The following is a 19,123-nucleotide window of genomic DNA, read 5'->3' as shown; positions in this document are numbered from 1 at the left end:
GTTTATTTTGTTCGCGTGTATTTCTTGTCGTCAAACTTTTCCTTCCGTAATAAAGCTAAGAAACAATGAGTCCCCTCGACAGCGACCGCTCAAACGAAGACAAAATATTTTTGAAAAGAAATGTTTACGAGTTGATAACACTTGCGGGAAATAACGTTTGCAGTACACATGGCAACTTTAGCCGGCATGAGACGCTGGCTGGCAATTCTGGTACTGGCACTTTTTCAACGTGAGTCCCTAAATAATTTGAACCCATCCACCCTGCCAATTAAAACGGTTATGTGCGCCAAATTTCAAAGCATCCGGGAGAATGATTTTGGGTGTCTAATAATAATGTACATTTGTTGAATCAGTTCCAAGTCGATATCTTTTTCTTTTTTTGCTTTTAAAAGGTTTTTCTAGTAAGAGTTTGTCTTTCAGAAAACAATTAAATTATATTTGCATTGCTTTTAGGAATATCATCCGTACAATATAGAAATTTGTTATCCTCCGTCGTACAACTAATTCAATTTTAAACAGAGCCCAACTGCTCGGATTGCACCAGCATAACACACGGCGTTTTCGTTGGCAACAGCGGAAGCCCTGATGACGTAACATTAGGCAAGGAGAGCCATATTCCAGCTTTTTACTGCTGTCTCAGTAAAATAACTTCGTTTTAAGAAACACAAGATTTCCAAGATTAAGGGAATTTCAATTCTTCGAGGATAATCTTTCTACGGACCATCAACCATGTTGATGAAAACCGGGAATAAGTCAACGCCCGTGACTTTGACGTTAAGATGACATATGGCCTCACGAAACAACCAGCCATTGATATTTGCGAAATTTGACGTTAAGTTTCGTATTGATGTTCATAATAGATTTGACGAATTTTGGGGCGTCATATAATAATCTAAGTATCACATATGACTATATTTAGGCCCTCTCTACGTGACCAGCGCAAAACCTTAGTAACTTCAGGATATCACCGGACAATCCCTCTAATATTATCTTACAATATTTTTACATTGTATAAGGTAATTGTTTTTCTTTTTATTTGTAGCTGCCGGAGTAGCAAGTCTATACAACCTTTTCTTACCTAAACTTTACGGTATCTTAACTCGCCTGAAAACACTGATAACCATTTTTTCGGTGTTGTTAATCCGAACAGCGAGTATTAATCTCGGCAGCGAGTTCAGCGTTAATTAACATTCGTGTTACGTTGTCGTCTCATTTATTCCTTCTCTGGAAACGCTGATCATTACTAACACACAAATTAACTTTTCCACAGCCTCGGCAAAGAGAAGCGAGGCCCTAGAATGTCAACGCAAAACACCATGATGCCGCTAAAAACATTCTATAGGAAGTATTCACTGGCGGCGATAGTTGTGTGCGCGACTGCTGAGCGCGTGCTGATGGAGAGCTTCCACGGTTCTTTTGCAACGTGTATTCCACACCATCAGGATTGCCGGTCTTAGCAGCCTATTAATGTGGGCTCGTTCTGAGCGTGAGCTCTAGACAGCACCCACAAATATGGCACCCAGTGAATACTCCTTATACCTGGTTCCAGCTGAAGCCCAGACCCGGCCGACGCAACGATGTATTGGAGAAATCAAGCAGTCCGAAAGCGAAATAATCTAGGACTTTTTTGTTTATGATTGATTTCGCGATGATAGTATACGTACAGAAACACGAAAAACACCATGATGGTGCCTTTTTGCCGCTGTCTGACTAGCCTCATCAGCTCTCATACCTCGGCGGCGTCTGGAGTTAAAATAAACCAAGGTATGATTTGTGCGTCGATTAAAATTTTACCCAATAAATCGCCACTTTTGAATCGATGAATTCATTTATTAACCGGTCTTTTTTATTTCTTTGCATAATACTGAAGAACTCAAACTTAATATTTGTTTGCCTTTCCCGCTTTCCCGAATTGTGATAAAAGCCGCAATATACGACTTAGATTATGAACCAATCTAGATGCGTAGTTTAGAACAGTCCAGAGGCACTCACACAAAAAATATTACTTCAGCTGCATGAAGTGAAAAGGTTCGTCGATATTTTCCGTCAAGAGCGACCTAACCATCTGCACTTGCCTGGAGTTGCAAATCTCGCCCCTACAGTTACTTTATTATAAAATTTGACCTAGTGTTTGCCCCTCATACACACTTTCTCATTCACGTCTGCGAGGTGAAAGCGTTTGATGTTTTACTCTCTTGCGGTTCGTCGAAATTGAGCGGACTAACTGGTTAAAAATATAATCCCGATTAAAGCACGACTCAATTAATCGGTGGGTTAATCGATCAGTTGTTCAGCCATAATATCACCATATGGGAGACGCTAAACAAACAAGGAAAACCTATAGATAAAAGTAAAAGTACAATACATTAAGGCGTGCAAGCATAAACGACCCCTGTCAGGAGTCTCTCTAGGCAAGCTATCAGTAAACAAATAAAAAATATATTAATGTATTCAAAAAATATACAAGAACATATAAGATCATCTAATAACTTATAGAACTGTATATACTTTTTATATAATTGATATCAGTCATAAACTGTTTAGTAAACAAATTATTTGTATATTTTATTTAATACGGAGGTCTTTAGCATTATGTGGCACTAGAGGCTATGAAAAGTAAGAAAATGTTTCACTTACAAATGACACTTATCGAATACTAATAAATATTTTTGAGCGAGGCTTACTATATGAATTTCTCCGAACTTTAGTTTGTTGTGAGTTTCCTCAATGTACGAAGCCTGTTGGCTATCATTTATTTCTAGAATATCCGATAAATATACCTACTTAGGCGAATATTTCAACATGCATAATAAGAAAATGAAAGTAAAACATACAGACAAAAAACAATCCCGTACACGTTCGTCGTCGTCTTTTTTTGATCTGAATTTATATTAAATCAAAGAAGTGTTATAAATGTGTCAAACGATTCACTTTGTGAATTCTTCCCACTTCCTCAGAGAAATACGACAAATTTATTTTAAGTGTCTCGAATGTTTCGACAAAGAATATTATACAGCACATTCTGAATATAGGAACAGCCCTACTGAAAAAAACCATTTGAAATTCAAACGGGTGGCAAACTGGTCGCCCGTTTGAATCAAACCTGTCGATCCGTTTGGATCAAACGTGATTATGGGATACGGGTACCCGTTTGGAAACGGTACCCGTTCGAAACGGTACCCGTTTGATACAGGTGCCCGTTTGATACGGGTGCCGTATGGTACGAGTACCCGTTCGACATGGCACGTGACCACACGTTTGAACGTGCCCTTCGAAATTGCAAATTATGCGCTAGCCCTAAATGGGTATCGTCTGGGAGGTTGGTTATCTTAAACATATTTAAGACGTCCCGAAACTCATAAACGTATTTATAACATGGAGAAAACACGTAGAACAAATGCACTCGCGTAGGTGCTTGTAAGTGGACAGGAAAACCGACACAAAAGATTGTTTTCAATTCTCCTCGAAGTTTATTACCTCTTCTGTAGACAAGTACAAACGTGCAAGCGATCTGTGAACACTATACAGGTTGACTTTCGGGGAAATTATTCTCCTGGCTGCCGCGCGAATAGGCGCTGCATAATTCTTTAGATAATTTAGAAGAGTACGCGTAGAAGAACGGTCAATCGTTGCCAACACGTAGGTTGCAGTGCACTTACCATAACAATAGCGGACTTGAAAGAGGTAATCCGTGATATTTGTCGACACGGTCAAAGCAGGACAACCACACAAACACAAACGAGAGGGAACGGCTCCTTGGAAGTTTCAACACGATGCGGCGCACAAGCTGTCATTTGCCAAACCCAACGAAACCGCGAGAATTTGCGACTTCATTGAAGAATCGCTCGTTGCCGACATACACGTGGGTCTTTTCGAACACTGATAGCTTTGGTGCACATCCAATACGTTGTCGAGACATCCCAATAAGACCGCAGGGTTAGGCGACAGATTGAAGCAGGTAGGACGAGCGAACTTCGAGCAGCAACTGACAACAAGCAGACAAAGAAAAAGCGGCTGCAAGGCGCGCCCTTCCGGATCTCGATGCTTATCAGCGTGTAGCTCGCGCGCTGCCGTGGGTCACGTGACAGGGGTGACAAGAGAGGAGGGAGGGGGCGAGGTCAAGGCTCTGGGACCACCGGGACAGCCCCTCTCCCTCTCCCCAGGCATTCCAGGGAGATGCGTTTTTGTAGTCCCGAAGAACAAACGCGCGCGCGCGCGCGCGCTCGAACTTTGGAAATGGCGGCGGGGCTGCCAGAAGCTCGGCTTGCGCCCGAGCGAAGAAAGAACTCAGCGCAAGCTCGTAGTTTGAGTGCTGCAACGGCGGGCGTGCTCTCGCAATGCTCGATGTTCTTGCAGCCGCGTGTACGCGTGCTACCTTCGCTGCGTCTTGAATTAAAGTGAAACGGAGTCTAGACGTACATTCTTTCACGCGGTCGCGTCTTCTGCGAGAGAGATTCGAGCTGAATGAGTAAATTGAGGCAACAAAGATGGACAAAGTATTAAAGGTCTGTCAAAAATATCGGCTCACCAACGTCGCGCGTTTACGTAACACAAAAAAAAGGTGTTAGTTTTAGTTGCAGTATAATCGAAAATCAGCGCAATTGAAATATAAATATAATTACTTGCATTACGCGGACGATCTGAAATCGATGAACCGGCGCTCCCAGCCTTCCGGAAAACATTGGCTGCCACGGCTGAAACGCTAGGCGTGCCCACGCCGCCGATCTGTACGTTCAATATCAAACGGGCTCCGGAGAGCCGTTTGATTAAACCGGTGCAGTTTGCAACATGGTCGCCGGTTTGAGCAAACCTGCGACAACTTTGCCCAAACGAGTCGCCCATTTGCCCAGACGAGCGACCCGTTTGCCAAATAGGTGACCGTTATGGCTCATACGGGGGACCCCTTTGAGCCATACGGGCGACCCCTTTGACAAACTGGTGACCAGTATGGTTAAACGGTTACCGGTATGGACCCGTTTATTTTCATATGGGCGCCAAAGGGTTTTTTTCAGTAGGGAGAGGACGAAAGTACATAAAATTACCCTAATTATTGCGGCAAAATGTTACATGAACGGAAAATTGGTAAAACTACTTTTGGTGCTTTGCAATTTTATCCATTTTTACAAGGCTTCTTACTGCCTTAATCACAAATCTTTGCTTCCGCAGCTAGAAATTAAGATAGGGTGTTAGCGGAATATAATTGCATTTTCAACCGGTATCAAACTAATCGCACTCTGCAATTTTTGTTTTCGTTTTACACCATAGAACCCGTAGAGGTATGCAAGGAAGTACCTGAACACGGGCCGTGCCGTGCTCAAGAAGTCAAATACTATTACAACAGCAGTGAGAAAGAATGTCAGGAGTTCAAATATGGTGGATGCCGCGCAAACGGCAATACCTTCGACTCCAAGAGCGATTGCGAGAGCAATTGCGCTAGATGTAAGCTTGTTTATTTTTGTTTTAATTCATAGATAATTTTTTATTAAAAACGAATAGTATCTCTCTCGTACTCATCCCTTCCAGTGAAATCTTATCGCATGCCTGCTCAGGGCTAGATTAAAGGGGAGGAACAAAAAACCCTCACTCCAACAACATACCCCAGGTTTCTTTAAGAAAAGTTTTAGACTTTGTTAAAATAAAAATGTTAGGTCATCTGAATAACGCATTGTCCTGTATAACGCATAGATCTAAATAACGCATTGTCCTTCTCGTCACTTCCAGGGAAAGACTAATAAGATTCTGCGGAACAAGAATATGTAGCTCCCTGCCTAACGATCTTTGATGTTCACATAACTTCAGCCAAGCTTTAAAACACCAACTTTCGCTTTCTGAAATCGTCTTCACCCTTTCATTCATCCTCTTTGTTTAAATAAATTAGCATGCTTATATCATTTTATAAATCTTGTTATAGGAATATTTTTGTAGTATTTCTGTCTAGTTTCTTTATAACCTATATTGCTTATTATAAGCTTCAGATGCCTTAGTATAATGGACCCAAATCAGCCACCTGGCTAGGGGTCCATGCGCTTTATCTATAAAGCGCATGAGCACCTAACTTATAATCAAACGAATTAAAATGTATCGAATGGAATCCGTCGCAACGACAGAACCTAACAGTGCTGGCCCATTCATTCGCCCCTGTGCTCGATTCACCACTGTGATTGTCCAGCATAGTGGGGAGCACTGAAGCTTAATTAAGCCAAGTTACTGAGTATTTGCCTCAAAACTAAATTTGAGTAACGTAGAAATTACTCAAAAGGTAAGTAATTTAGTAAATTACTAAACACCGTAAAAAGTAGCAAATACTTTTGAAGTTACATTTATATTTTTATGATAACAAGAATGTTATCATAGGTCATGATCGGTTAGCGAAATTATGCTAGCCATATACGAAGCGGCTTGTGTTTTCACATAAATGCTTCAATAGTTGGTTCTGCTCCATCGTGCCTTATTGCTATGTACTTTTTTCTTTGTGGTCAATTATGTATTGTGGATGTATCATTTCTACTTTGTGATTTAGTAGTACTGCCTGAGCTTGATTTCGCAGACAGTAAATGCTTGTTTACAGTGTTGCGTAATGTTCTCGTAAAAACCACTTGAAGTAAAATACAAAGTAAGTGAGAGGTTATGTACTTGAAGTAAAGTAGTAAGTACGCCTGGTGCAATGTACTTAAGGTACTCTAAATACAATGTACCTTCAAAATAAAGTACAATTACTTTTTAATTCAATCTTTCATGGTGACCTTTCATCCCCTGTACACTGCTTTTTAAATGGTATTCATTGCTTCAGTAATATTCGGTAGTGCATCAGCTTTATTTGAAAATTGTGGCAAATATTGGATAAAGCCAAGTCGCCACATGGTACTTCTCTTGTTCTTGCTGACTCTATTTAAAACAATCAACTCATAAGGCACTTATTTGTATCAGTCTTGTAGCCTCCATTACTTGACTCAGAAGAATTACAATACGGCATTTTTTTTGGAATTTGAGAATATATATTTAAGTCGAGAGTTTAACTTTCCCCGGAAAGTACCAAACATAAAACACTTTAGTAAAGTACAAGTACGCGCTCAGAGTATGTACTTCAAGTAAAGTACATGTTTTCTAAACCTACATGAAGTAGTACTACATTAAAGGAGCTGTGCAACGATTTTTACGTTTAAAGCATTTGCATTTTCTACTTTTGAAATTATTTATCTTGTCACAAAGGAGAGAAAACACATCTCTTTCCTGCAAGTTTTTGCGATTCCGTCGCGTAATCGCGAGACAAAAATTAGAATAGTTCCCGACCTACATCCGCGAGTGGCGGCAGTGAGAACCACGCGGCGTGATGTGAATGGGGTACTTGTAAAAAGATAGGAAGTTGTTAAAATACCCTGCTTGATAACAGGTAATTTTTCTATAAATCGTGTCGTTCCAACATAAATATGAATGAGTCAAACACCTGGTATCATCGATAAAACGTTTATTACACGGAGTTTCAGTGGTGCCATCTAGCCGAAGTCAACGAAACCGTCAGCTCTATCTGCTATCGCGAACAGCCCCCAGAAGACGGGGGGGACGGGGGCAGAACCGGACGGGGACTGCCGAATACGGACGAGACTTTCCTTCTTTCGCCACGTTAATCGCGCTGGGCAAGCGCGTGGTCACGTGGTCGCGAGCGTGTGAGTTCTCGCTGCTCACTGATGGCATTAGAGAGAGCTTCACCGGAACCCCCGCGCGTCCCCCATTGACGTCACAGCGCACATGACTCGGAAGATGGGGAGCGAGTTGAGAGGTGCCGAAAACCTCAATTTTTCTCCATTTTTTATATAAAAGCTAGGACAAACAGGCAAAAGCGGTTTTTTGTTCTTCACTTCAAATAGGTCGAGACACCAAATCCCACAATATTTAAGCAAAGCACTGAAATTGTTGAACAGCTCCTTTAATTACCATGCACTTGAAGTACTTCCCAACAATTCTTGATTATTATTTTTTTAGGTAAACATCTTGGGGGGAATCGCTAAGGTTTTTCGAACTATCTTTGAATGCTGTAAGACCTGCATATTCAGCATTTTGGGAGGAAAGGCAACGCGAAGAGGTCATCTTTGCTTTGGGCTTCAGTACGCGATTCTTCAAGTACAGCACGAACTACGGGAGCACCAGACGAGCTTCGGAGCGGGTGCTGCATTTTGTTGCCTCCTTCGAAGGAGGGTGCAGTGTGTACACCTCCCGAATGAGGGTGCAGTGTGTACACCTCCTGTTGTGGGCAAAAGTTGTTGCGTTTGGGAGAAGCGGGGACAAGCCCTTTCTTTAAATGCTTCGAGTCTCCTTGAGCTTTGTGACTTAAAGAAACGCCAGTCTTCGGGGCTAATCCGGCAGTTACTCGGTCTCACTTCCGACGTGTCTGTCCGCTCCAGCGCTTCGTAGCAGGGGTGTTGCAGACGGAAACTCGTGAAAATTATAGGTGTTTGCGAGCCCTCCAAACCAAGCCACCCCCCTCTTTTTTCCTGTGCCACATGCTTCCTCCTCTTTGGATATATAAGCTGATCTTCCAACATATGATCACTTTTTGTGCAGGAATGTTGGTCGATGAGCAAACGTACCACTAAAATTTGAAAGTAATTTGTAATTTGAATGTAAGTCACTGGGAAAGAGTAATTAAAGTGATTACCGAAATACATATATCATTGAACGTTACTAAACCACTTGGAAACGTAGTTAATCTACAGTACATTCAGTAGAGCAGCAGCTCTTAGTACAAGTCCGAGCTCATGTCGCAATTTTTTGTCGAATCCACGATTCGACGTCGCACCTAAAGGTTCGACCGGTTCGGCGTACCTTCGAACTTTAGGCAAGGATCGACGCAGTTGGATCTACATACACGTAAATATGAACCCAAATCAAATTGATATTTAAATCCATTTTTTTTTTCTGACTCCCTTTTTCTACACTTCAGCAGCTGGCAACATCTGCGCCCTCGTACCCGATGCCGGGACGTGCCATAAAAAAAAGAAGAGATTCTACTTTAACGCAACGGCTCGCGGGTGTCTCCGTTTTGTGTACAGCGGATGCGGAGGTAACGGCAACAAATTCATATCCATGTCCCAGTGTCAGGAACGTTGCATTCGGCGTAAGTGGTTTGATCCCATCTCCGTTCTTGCACGTTTGAGCCGCTCGATATGTGCACCGTTTCCCCATCAAGTCCGACCCGAGCCAACGCCACGACCCGACCGAGCCCCTCGAGCACAGTCAAAAGTGCATCGGCACGATCTCTCTGTTCGTGTTGTGCAGGGAAGCCAAAACTCGCAAACGTTTTGTAGAGTGCCTTTGATCTAAATACGAAAACGCCAAATTCAAAGAGTGCGCATTGCCTTTGTGAGTTTGTTAACACCGGTTAAATCAATCACGCACAGCAAATGCGACATGATCCTGTTTTTTTTCTTTTGCGTGATTGGTTAAGCGGTCCTATCAAGCGCACACGGAAGACGAGCGCCATGACGATCACTTTTTTTTTTTTTTGCGCAATTCAGTTTTGGACATAAATATTAAATCTCTAGCGAAAAAAGTGAAAGTCGTTTACAACTCCCTGTAACGCCGAATTAGAGCGCAGCTCTTGAGGAGTAGGAGGAGGGAAGGGTCACGTGACCTTGGGGGTTACGTGACCCTCCACGTGACCTCGGGGAGGGGGTCACGTAACCTGGGGGTGTCACGTGACCTCGGGGAGTGACGTTACCAACAGAAAAATTTTTACGCTAGATTTTGTGGGGAAACTTTTCCGCTAGATTTAGCGGGGAAATTTTTCTGCTAGATTTAGCCGGAAACCCTTCCGCTAGATTTAGCGGGGATATTTTTCCGCTAGACTTAGCGGGCAATTTACCCATAATGCACCGCGCGGTTACGCCGACGCCGACGGCGATGGCGATGGCGACGGTGACGGCGACGGCGACGGCGACGGCGACGGCGACGGCGACGCCGCTCAAGCTGGAAACGGGCGCCTAAGAGCTGCGCTTTAAAGGAAAACTAGGTAAATTTGTCCAATAAACGTATGAAAATGTATACCAACGCATGAAAATCTTATGCGACTTTTACGTTGTCTATGTGAATTATATAAGTTCTAAAACTGTTGTTCGAAAAATGACATCTAATTTCTTTTTTTTGTAGGAATTTATAATGTTTTTTGTGCTTTTTTCACGTACGCAGCGCATTGCCGAAGGAATGAAGAGTATGTGCCGTGTGTTTACGGCGGCTGTGAGGAGAACACCTGCGACACGAAAAACCCATACCCGAACTGCACTGACCACATATGCAGGAGCGGCTGCTTTTGCACCAAGAACTTCTACAGAAATTTGAAATCGGGAAAATGTGTGCGACTCAAACGTTGTAAGTTACCTACTGCAGGAAACCTTGCGTCTCGCCCATTTAAGCCGTGAAATCTACAAACGTGAATAGTTTAAGTGTAATGAATCTCAAAACTATTGTACATAATTCAAATATTACTTAGCCAAATGCTTTTTTTTCCTTCAAGACAAAGAAGAAAAACTCTTGCAAAGTTGAGTGCATAACACAACAAAACAAAAGACTTGAAATATGCAAACTGCGTTTCACTGGAACAATAGATGAAAATTAATATCGCAGTTCAATTGCTCAGTTATAGACTACTGCAATACCTTTCGCGATATCACATAAAAAGTCAAAATTGCCACAATACGTCTATGCATAGAAACCCGTTGCGACTAAAGTATCTATTTTTATCACCCATTTCCTAGAGTGCAGTTTTCGGTCGCAAGAAAAAAGACACGATTTAAAACTATGCATTTTTTTAATCACTCAGTATCGAATTACCTCCTCCTTCGAACCATCAGAGCTCTAATACAGGAGAGGCCGAAATGACGTAGGATAGGGACTGTGTGAAGAAACAACGAAGGACTCTATTCAATTCAATTCATTTTATGATTTATTCTCCCCCCAAATGGCTGCCGCGCATCAAAAGGGTACACGTACATGAGGCCACTTAGAAAGATGACTATAGTCACTGATAAAGTGATAACGACAGGGCGACTTTTCTTGGAACGCCCGGCCTCTATAGCAGTAGCTTCACGCTTTCTTCCACTTTTTGGTTGCGAGGCCGGGCTCGAGGTGCACCAGACACCAAGTCATTCTCGAAGGTGAAAAACTCGCGATGGAGGCGGGAAAACTAATGCAACACCCTACCGTTCTCATCTTGCCTGTGACTTAGGGAGGAATTATAAAGAGAAAACCTTTCTTAAATTTAAAAGTTTAGAACAAGAAGCCCACATCATAGTTATTTAATGCGCCATACATAAGCTGCATGCGTGCAAATGGAGGACCAGGTTCTAGGTTAGAAATATGACAAAATTGACCCATTTTGTTGCCCAATAGCACGGAGTTCTTTTTTTTTTTTTAGCAAGGAAAACATTGCAACAAAGTTGATCACCCTATCGGGAAGCACCATAAAAGAGGAGAAAGGCCAAGATTGTTTGAAAGCCGCGCATAATAAAAAAAAAAAAAAACTGCCCGTCTCATATAACGATTATATACAACTCTTAAAAAAACGCCGTTGCACAAACTCTTGCCTGCTGTAATATCTCGAGAAATAACCCACCCCCGAAGGGTGTCCCACACTAGTTCTTGACATGATTTGCGATTTTTGTCCAAGACAAAGAAAGATATCCTACCTCTGCTCGAACGAAGTCGGTTAGCTATGGCAGGGGATAACCAAGCAATGCTCACTGGCGATGGTCGTCATAGGTTCATAGCCCCTCGCTGCGATAATAAGTTTGAAAGGTCACCATACCTGTGTGATAAAATGACCGACAGTTTTTTTTTTCTTTTCTTTTTTGACAATGATGGCGAATGCTCACTTGAAGGTTTTGAGGGTGGCTGAGCAAAGTCCAGAGAAACACACCTCCATGTTTGTTTCTTAAGTTTTCTTAGTTCTGCATTGAAAGTCAGTCCACTCCTTATTTTCGCCCGATTTGTTTTCGATTTTCGGTGGGCTATCTGTCAGAATAGTATGGTAAGCGTTTGACAGACGCCCAAGAAATTTCATTTAAGTATAAAACCTCTGAACCTTAAAAAAAAAAAAAAAAAAATCCGGTTGCTATGTTTTTTTATTAAACTTGGGAGCTTGTTGGTTTACGAACAAATTCGACAGAAAGAATAACAGACTTAAGACAAAAGTACGACGGACACTTCTTACAACTTGCGACAACACAGATACAGTGAATCTCCTAGCGGAGTATTTTTGAACCCACCACTGCCCAGAGGGAAGAAGAAGCGATATAGTAAATACAGGATAAACAGGTACACAAAAAAGTAACAGAAAAAAAAATACATTGTCGGATGGAAGAGGAAATACAATGATGTCAATTCCAGAGTGCGAAATTCTATCTCATCCTTAGAGAGAGAATTCCTTACTCCGTATTTCGCATAATAGTATTTCATCTTCCATATGACTATGCATTTTTTTCTCTCACTCTTTTTGTTCCCCGGTTTATCCTGTATTTATTATACCGCTTTTCCTTCCTTCTCGGGAAGGGTGAATTCCAAAACACTACGCAAGGAAATTTATTATATCTGTATTGTTGTGAGTGGGAAGAAGTGTCCGTCGTCCCTCTTTCTTAAGTGCGTTATTCTTTCGGTCTTCTTTGCCCTATGTTCCCCGGTTTGGAATCTTTTCGACACGCTATCGGAGAGATTTTCCTAGGGACAAAATTGAAGCACCACACACGCACTGCCGATGTTAGGAGTTAACCAATCACATCGTTTGAAGAACCTAACGGTTTCACGTAGGTTCGGAATAACCACTGAGAGAAAGCCGCCAGATATACGTCTATGTCCACATAGACACCCAAGAAAGAGGTCAAAAATTAAGATGGCCGATTGGAAACGCCATCTATACTTCAGACACAGGGCTCACATTATTTCGGAATAATTAAAACGTCACGTGAAGGGTGCTACATCTGCCTTAAAAAAATAAAGACAGCAACCCTCCCCCCCCCCCCCCCCCCCAAATGTACAGTGTGTTCTTCCACCACAAACGTTACACTATGCATCGGCGAACACTCATTCTCCGCCAAACTGCAGCACTAGCGGTCCGAACCCAATGCCAAGGATTCAACTCTAACTATTATCTTATTCAAATGTCATAAGTGATTTTCTAAAAATTGCAAAAGGAAAGTGGGGCCCATTTTTGCCCATTTTCGGTAACTCGATGACATCCAGAGCTCTTTCGGCCGCCCTTTTACCATTGAAAATTTCAGAAAATTACTAATAAGGTTTGAATAAAATAACGGTTAGTGCTGAAGTTTCGGCATATGCTTCGGACCTTTAGGGCTACATTATCGCGGAAAATAATCGTTCGGCGATGCGTAGTTTCCTTTTGCTGTAAAAATAACATGTAGTTTTCTTCTTTTTCTTTTTTTGAGTGGGGTGGGGAATTTTTATATAGTAAATTTAAGACAGTTATTCTAGGTTAGTTTTTACTTTTTTTTTTCGGCTGGCATTAGTGTTGCATATGAAGACGAAATTTGCGAGGCGTAGTTTCCGAACCAGAAAGTAGTTCATCTTAGGAAGGTGATAAAAACTAAGGATATACGTAATTATAGCCACTGCTGACGTCGCAAGATACACAGGGCATGGCTCATTATGTGCACGCTCCAGGCTTCGTCATCTCGTTTTCGGTGGTTCCTTGGGCAAACGCCGCCATCTCAATGGCTGCGGTCAGTGATGCCAAACTTTGTCTTGATACATTCGACAACGCTGTATTCAGGTAGTTATTCCATTATTTAATTTGCGTCACCTTCTGCGTTTTTTGTTTTTTTTTTTGTTTTTCTTCTAAACTGTTAGTGACAATATATGGCTTCATGCGCAGCATAGTGCAAATGGTTTTCTTTTTTTTTTTTTCGTTTCATCACCGATTGTTGCCTCTTTCAGGTCCTCGTGGGCCGGTGTGCCGTCAGCCCAAGAGCCAAGGTTTTGGTGCCAAGAAATGGATACGGTACTACTACGATCTCGAAAAGCGAGCATGTTTGCGGTTTGAATATCGTGGCCAGGGCGGAACACTAAATAACTTCAAGTGGTACTTCGAGTGCGTTTTGTATTGCGGAGGTAATTTTTTGTTTTATATATAATCGCGGGATGTTAGCTTTTCACAAGGTACAGCGCTGTTTCCTGGGCTTGTGCACATAGCTAATTTCTTACTATTTTTGTTTTAATTTTTGTTCAAGCTCTTACATAGTTCTGTGCATTGAGAAATAAATATGCGTGACTATACTAGGTAAGAACGGATGAGGCGTGGCAATAGATATGCGTAAGCGTGACTATTTTAATCTGATGCAACCTCCACTTAGCACCCATTCAAGAAAAACGAAGACATCTTCAAACAGGATGTTAAAGCGGAAGTAATAATATAACTATTTCGAAGTGGACAAATACTATCTGAGACTGGTAAAATATTCAGTCAAGTGAGGATACTTTTGACGTTTTTTTTCGGGGTCTATAAAGACACCCGAACGAAGCCGAATTTCCTAAGAGAATTGTGGTCATAAAAGCTCTACGAACCATCCTATATTCGATACCATATACGCAAACGCGTTGCTCACAAACAAGCCCGCGTTTGCCCATGCCAGGTGTGAGGACTGAGCCTGCGCAGAAAACAGACTCGCGTGACGTAAAGCTTCTGCGCATGCGCCATGCCAACCACAGCGCCATCGCTGTAGCGTGACGTCAAAGCGGCTCGCTAGTCTATATCTGCAAGGATTGGTCGCAAACAAAGGAAAGGACCTATACAGAGCTGACTTTTTTCAAGGTCTGAGTTTTCGGCAGTCGGACGGAGGCTTATGGCGGAGTAGCTGACGTCCGATTGAGAAATCGGTTGCACGTCCCATTATCTTGGGGGAATAAGACGATCCTCAGGTCTTTTACCGGGGAATGCCAGGTGTGCTTGGGTGGCTTGGAACACGAACGACAATACTTACACTGACGTTATTTGTGTCACTAACTTGGGTCTTTTACACTCGAGCCAAACTGCAGGAAAAAAAATGTTTCACTGAATTTATGGTTGATGACAACCATTCGCCATCTATCAGAATGTAATTACATTTTCATGAGCTTCAGGTAGCTGGTTTAACACGCCTTCTTAATAAAAAAGGTAAATTTTTTTTTTTTTTTTGTTGGCAAATTTAACTACACAATACAATGTGTTTTATTTCTGTTAAAAATGTGTGATAGCTTGTATGTATTCCAAATGCGTATTTTATGTCGATTCATAAACTTAATCAGTGTTAAAGGCTTTAGTTGTGTTAGTAATATATATAAACATAACGTCATTCATAATTTCAGGTGTCAGGCCGCTGAATACGGGAAGAGGTCCAGAGTAATAAAATGTAAAGGACCACACAAAACCCTTCTTCTACAGTTGCATATATGAAAACTGGTAACGTTGTTTAAAAAAACAAAAACGCCAGTTCCTCACTATACAATCGAATGTTCGTTCGAATTGAGCCGTACAACTTGAAAACTTACTATACAACGTGTGCGATGTATTATAACTAAGAAGCAACTGTTTTATTAAAGCTTGAGCCCTGACTCATAAAATCAGATGTTTAGTAATTTTTGTCGTGTTAAAAGAGTACGAATAAATTAAAGATTCCAAGTTATGTGTGGTTTCCTAATCCCAAACATACTTCAACAAGGTCGCAAACATTTGGGCATGCCAATGCTTTGGCATCGATTTTCAGAAAGGCTCTTACTGGAGCTACATTTTCGCGTTAAACGTCCGCGCTCAGCAGGAGAACGCCAAACAGGCTTTCTTCTTTTCATAAATGTATGTGTATGACAAAAGTAAAAAAAAAATAGCATTATTGTCATTTCTTCCAACGGCGGACTAGAGAAGCTCGCTGTAGCCTCCAGAGCGTGGTCGTAGTTATATTTCCCTTACCGCACAATGCGCGTTAAAAAAAAAAAAAAAATTCATATAAAGTTTGGGATTCACACAATATGGATATTTTTATGTTATTAAAATACACAAATTATTGAAAACATAAAAAGTCACACGCTACTTGGCGACTTTATTGACCACAGAAACCTGGAAATATCTATAAAGTCGTGAAGTCGTGAACGTCACTCTTACCGGCAGTAGTCAGGTCCCGATAGTCTGCCTACTGCTTGTCACTTTTATTTTAACGAAACTGCGGCTTTAGTTAGAACCTTCATGCAAAACATTTTGTCCCCTCCAAGGATTTTTGCGCAGTATCTAGGCAAGAGCAAAACCCATTCCAAGACATCCAATCGATGATCTGGAAGGTATGGGAATAATCTGACAATCTGTGCTAAGATATAAGGGGTATTTTGATGTCCGGTATCGTTTTAATAATTTAATAATTTGTTTGGCCCGGGAAAAATGTTAACCCTACATTCATCGATAGCAAATGGTAGTCCTGGTTTGCCAGCATTTACTGTCCGAGTGAAATTACACTGAACAGTTGAATCTGTGATTTCTTAGCTTCAATTCTCAACCATAACCTTTATATTAAAAGTCTGCACCGGTCAAGTGTAACTTCAGGATGTCGCTCATTTTTCTTGTTACGGAGATGGCGACAAATGCAACCTTGCCTCCGCCACATGTGAAATACTTCCCGCGACGTGGAAAGAAAAGAATATTGAGGCCCAGCAAGTAAATGAAGACTTTCCGTTCGAAAGACCACTACATCTGGCAGATAATGCGCGTAAACGGCGACGAGAACGCATAAAGACCCCTTGAAATGGCAAGCATGCGACCCATTGTGTGGGAGTATTTAAGTTTGAAAGCTGTACGAGACACAAAACCTTTAATGCCCGAATCCACCTTCGGCATTCAGCAGCCGTTCTGAGAGAAGCGCTTCAAATCACTGGAATCTATTGCCGCAAATTGCTCAACAAGCGCCCGCACTCTAAAACAAAGGGTGTATTTTTACACCCTTTATTTCATATAAGACACCCCAAAACTTCAGCTCAACTTACAGTGCACTGACGTCGACCTGACGGTACTAACTTTCTCGAGAGGCTTGATAGCCGTGTGGTACAACTTAATAAAATAGCTAAAGTACTTGTCACTGACTACAAAGAAAAAAAAATCAGGTTTTTCTCGGCTTTACCGCAGAACCTCAGTGTTTCCTTGTTTTTTTTTTTATTTCGTGGTCTTTGATACGCACTTTGGCTATTTAATAAGCTATATCGCACCGTTCCCAAGCCCCTCGTAAAATGTGGGGCCGTCTGTTCGACTATAGTGAGCTGTACGTTGAACTAAAGTTTTGGGGTGCATTATATGGGACAAAAGGGTGTAACGATACACCCTTTTTCTTCGGAGTAGGGCTTGTCATTTCTCCGTTAGAGTTCTCGGCATCATTACACTGAGCACCATCCTCCGTACAGTCGAGTGGTAAATCGCTTTATTTTTTCGTCACACCTCATATCTTATTCATTCAGTAATAATTCGTTAATAGAATAGAATTCCTATATGCACGACTATTATTAATATTTTAAGCTACAGGGCACATAAGAATATGTACGCAGCTTGTGAAATTTGCGCCTTCTGTGCGAGTGATGTGCTTCTGAAAAAAATTACCTGTCCGGACAAGGCTGGTTCCTTCAGCAGCGCACAAGTGACGTAGAAGGTATGAGTTGTGTTCCACTTTGGATGCAAGTATTGATTAATTTTTATAAATAGTGAAATGTAACAAAAAAAAACAGACAGTACGCAGACTGAGCTTCATCTACGTGCCGCTGCGTTTTCTTTTTAAATAATCTTTCACCGTTTAGGTTACACCTAGGGTCCATTTTTTTTCGGAGTTTATTGCTCATCAAATTCAGGTGTTTTCCGGAGTTTATTTTTTGCCAAACATTCAAAGGTTATCGAAGTTCCTTTTGTTCGGTTCCCGATTCTTTTAAGTTTCAAGTCTAATATCACAGTGTTTTTTTTTTATTAAAAAATAAGTAAATATATTATACCCGAGTGTAAATGTATGCTAGATTAAAAATAAAACGCGCTTGTATCAATTAACATTTCTTTAGCTGGAGTTCAAGTTGGTGCCATGGCCATCTTCAACACATATTTTTTTTCATGATGAACGTTGCACACTAGTGTTGTTTCGATAAACGCCGATACCTTAAAAAAATCGGAATACGCATAAACTTTTCCTTTAACGGTGGCACTTTCCCAAGCTTTTTTTTTTTTTTTTTGGGGGGGGGGGGGGGGGGAGGGGGGTGGTGGATAGGGGCAATGGCATATCAAAATTTTGAGGTCATCGAATAAAGTCTATGTGACCAAAATTTTACTGGCGTGTGGTTTTCGGAGTTCTTGGGATTAATCCAAAAACACAAAACGCTAGTTAGTTCTACCTTACAAACGGGTTCAATAGGACTCTCGTGCTGAGCTTACCTGCCCTCTACCGTTCACTCAAAAGCAGGAGCAGTTTAAGAAAAAAAATCTTCTGGTTAGCCTCAGAACATCAATTGCCGTTCTTCATTGAAGTGTGCTTTTCTGAAAACAAAAAAAAAAAAAAAAAAAAAAAAACTAATTATTTCAGTGAGATGTTGGCTGTTTTTTTGAGCACGTTGCATTTTTAACTTTCTTCCTACCTTCTTTTGCAATTTTTTTCACTTTCTTTTTTCTAAAAAGCACGGAATATGGAATTCGGTTTCATCGGGTCCGAGAGGGACTTTGAATGTTTGAGTGTCATAAACACTGAAACATTTTTGGAATCTTGTTAAATGTACTGAGTTTCATTCGACTTGATCTAAAAAAAGCTGTGGTTTAATTTTTTTGGCGGGATCTATCTTGTATACAGTTTGCTTTTTGTGTAATACCAGCGCTTCAGGAAAGGGATACTTCAGTGCTTGCCTGCTCACAAATGGGTTGAATGTGATCCACAATATCCGCAAATGACAATCGCACGTTTGTATTTTGAGCCTGATGACTGTATTTCTCATTATAAACGGCCCAATCCGGCAAGTACTCGGTGAGCAGCCAGCAGTGCACGTGACATCCGCCGCAATCGTCCTGTCTTAGATTGTCTCGGGACGAGCAAAGCTCCCGCGAGGCTGACGTCAACAGGGTGTCCTAGCCGTTCCAGCCACCGAA

The 19,123-nt window shown here is 41.5% G+C and overlaps 1 protein-coding gene across 1 annotated transcript; it reads left to right on the top strand.

Moving 5' to 3' along the window:
- Positions 1-168: 168 nt before the first annotated feature.
- Positions 169-15,383, top strand: LOC8050847 (carboxypeptidase inhibitor SmCI-like). The gene is made up of 6 exons (XM_029992554.2): positions 169-229; positions 5,266-5,439; positions 8,939-9,112; positions 10,183-10,362; positions 13,939-14,112; positions 15,346-15,383. Exons 1-6 carry the CDS (start codon positions 169-171, stop codon positions 15,381-15,383), a joined length of 801 nt encoding a protein of 266 aa, XP_029848414.2.
- The last annotated feature ends 3,740 nt before the right edge of the window (positions 15,384-19,123 follow it).

This window comes from Ixodes scapularis, unplaced genomic scaffold, assembly GCF_016920785.2.
Source record: "Ixodes scapularis isolate PalLabHiFi unplaced genomic scaffold, ASM1692078v2 PGA_scaffold10__122_contigs__length_95168666, whole genome shotgun sequence".
Classification (NCBI taxonomy): Eukaryota; Metazoa; Arthropoda; class Arachnida; order Ixodida; family Ixodidae; genus Ixodes; species Ixodes scapularis.
Note: the sequence above shows the minus strand (reverse complement) of the source record. Positions and strands in the feature narration are given on the sequence as shown.

Bases quoted from the DNA above. Each gene is read 5' to 3' on its own strand.
- LOC8050847 (XM_029992554.2), top strand. From the start codon at position 169: ATGGCAACTTTAGCCGGCATGAGACGCTGGCTGGCAATTCTGGTACTG. The intron at 230-5,265 runs GTGAGTCCCTAA...TTTACACCATAG, and splicing joins GGTACTGGCACTTTTTCAAC to AACCCGTAGAGGTATGCAAG. The intron at 14,113-15,345 runs GTAATTTTTTGT...TCATAATTTCAG, and splicing joins GTGCGTTTTGTATTGCGGAG to GTGTCAGGCCGCTGAATACG.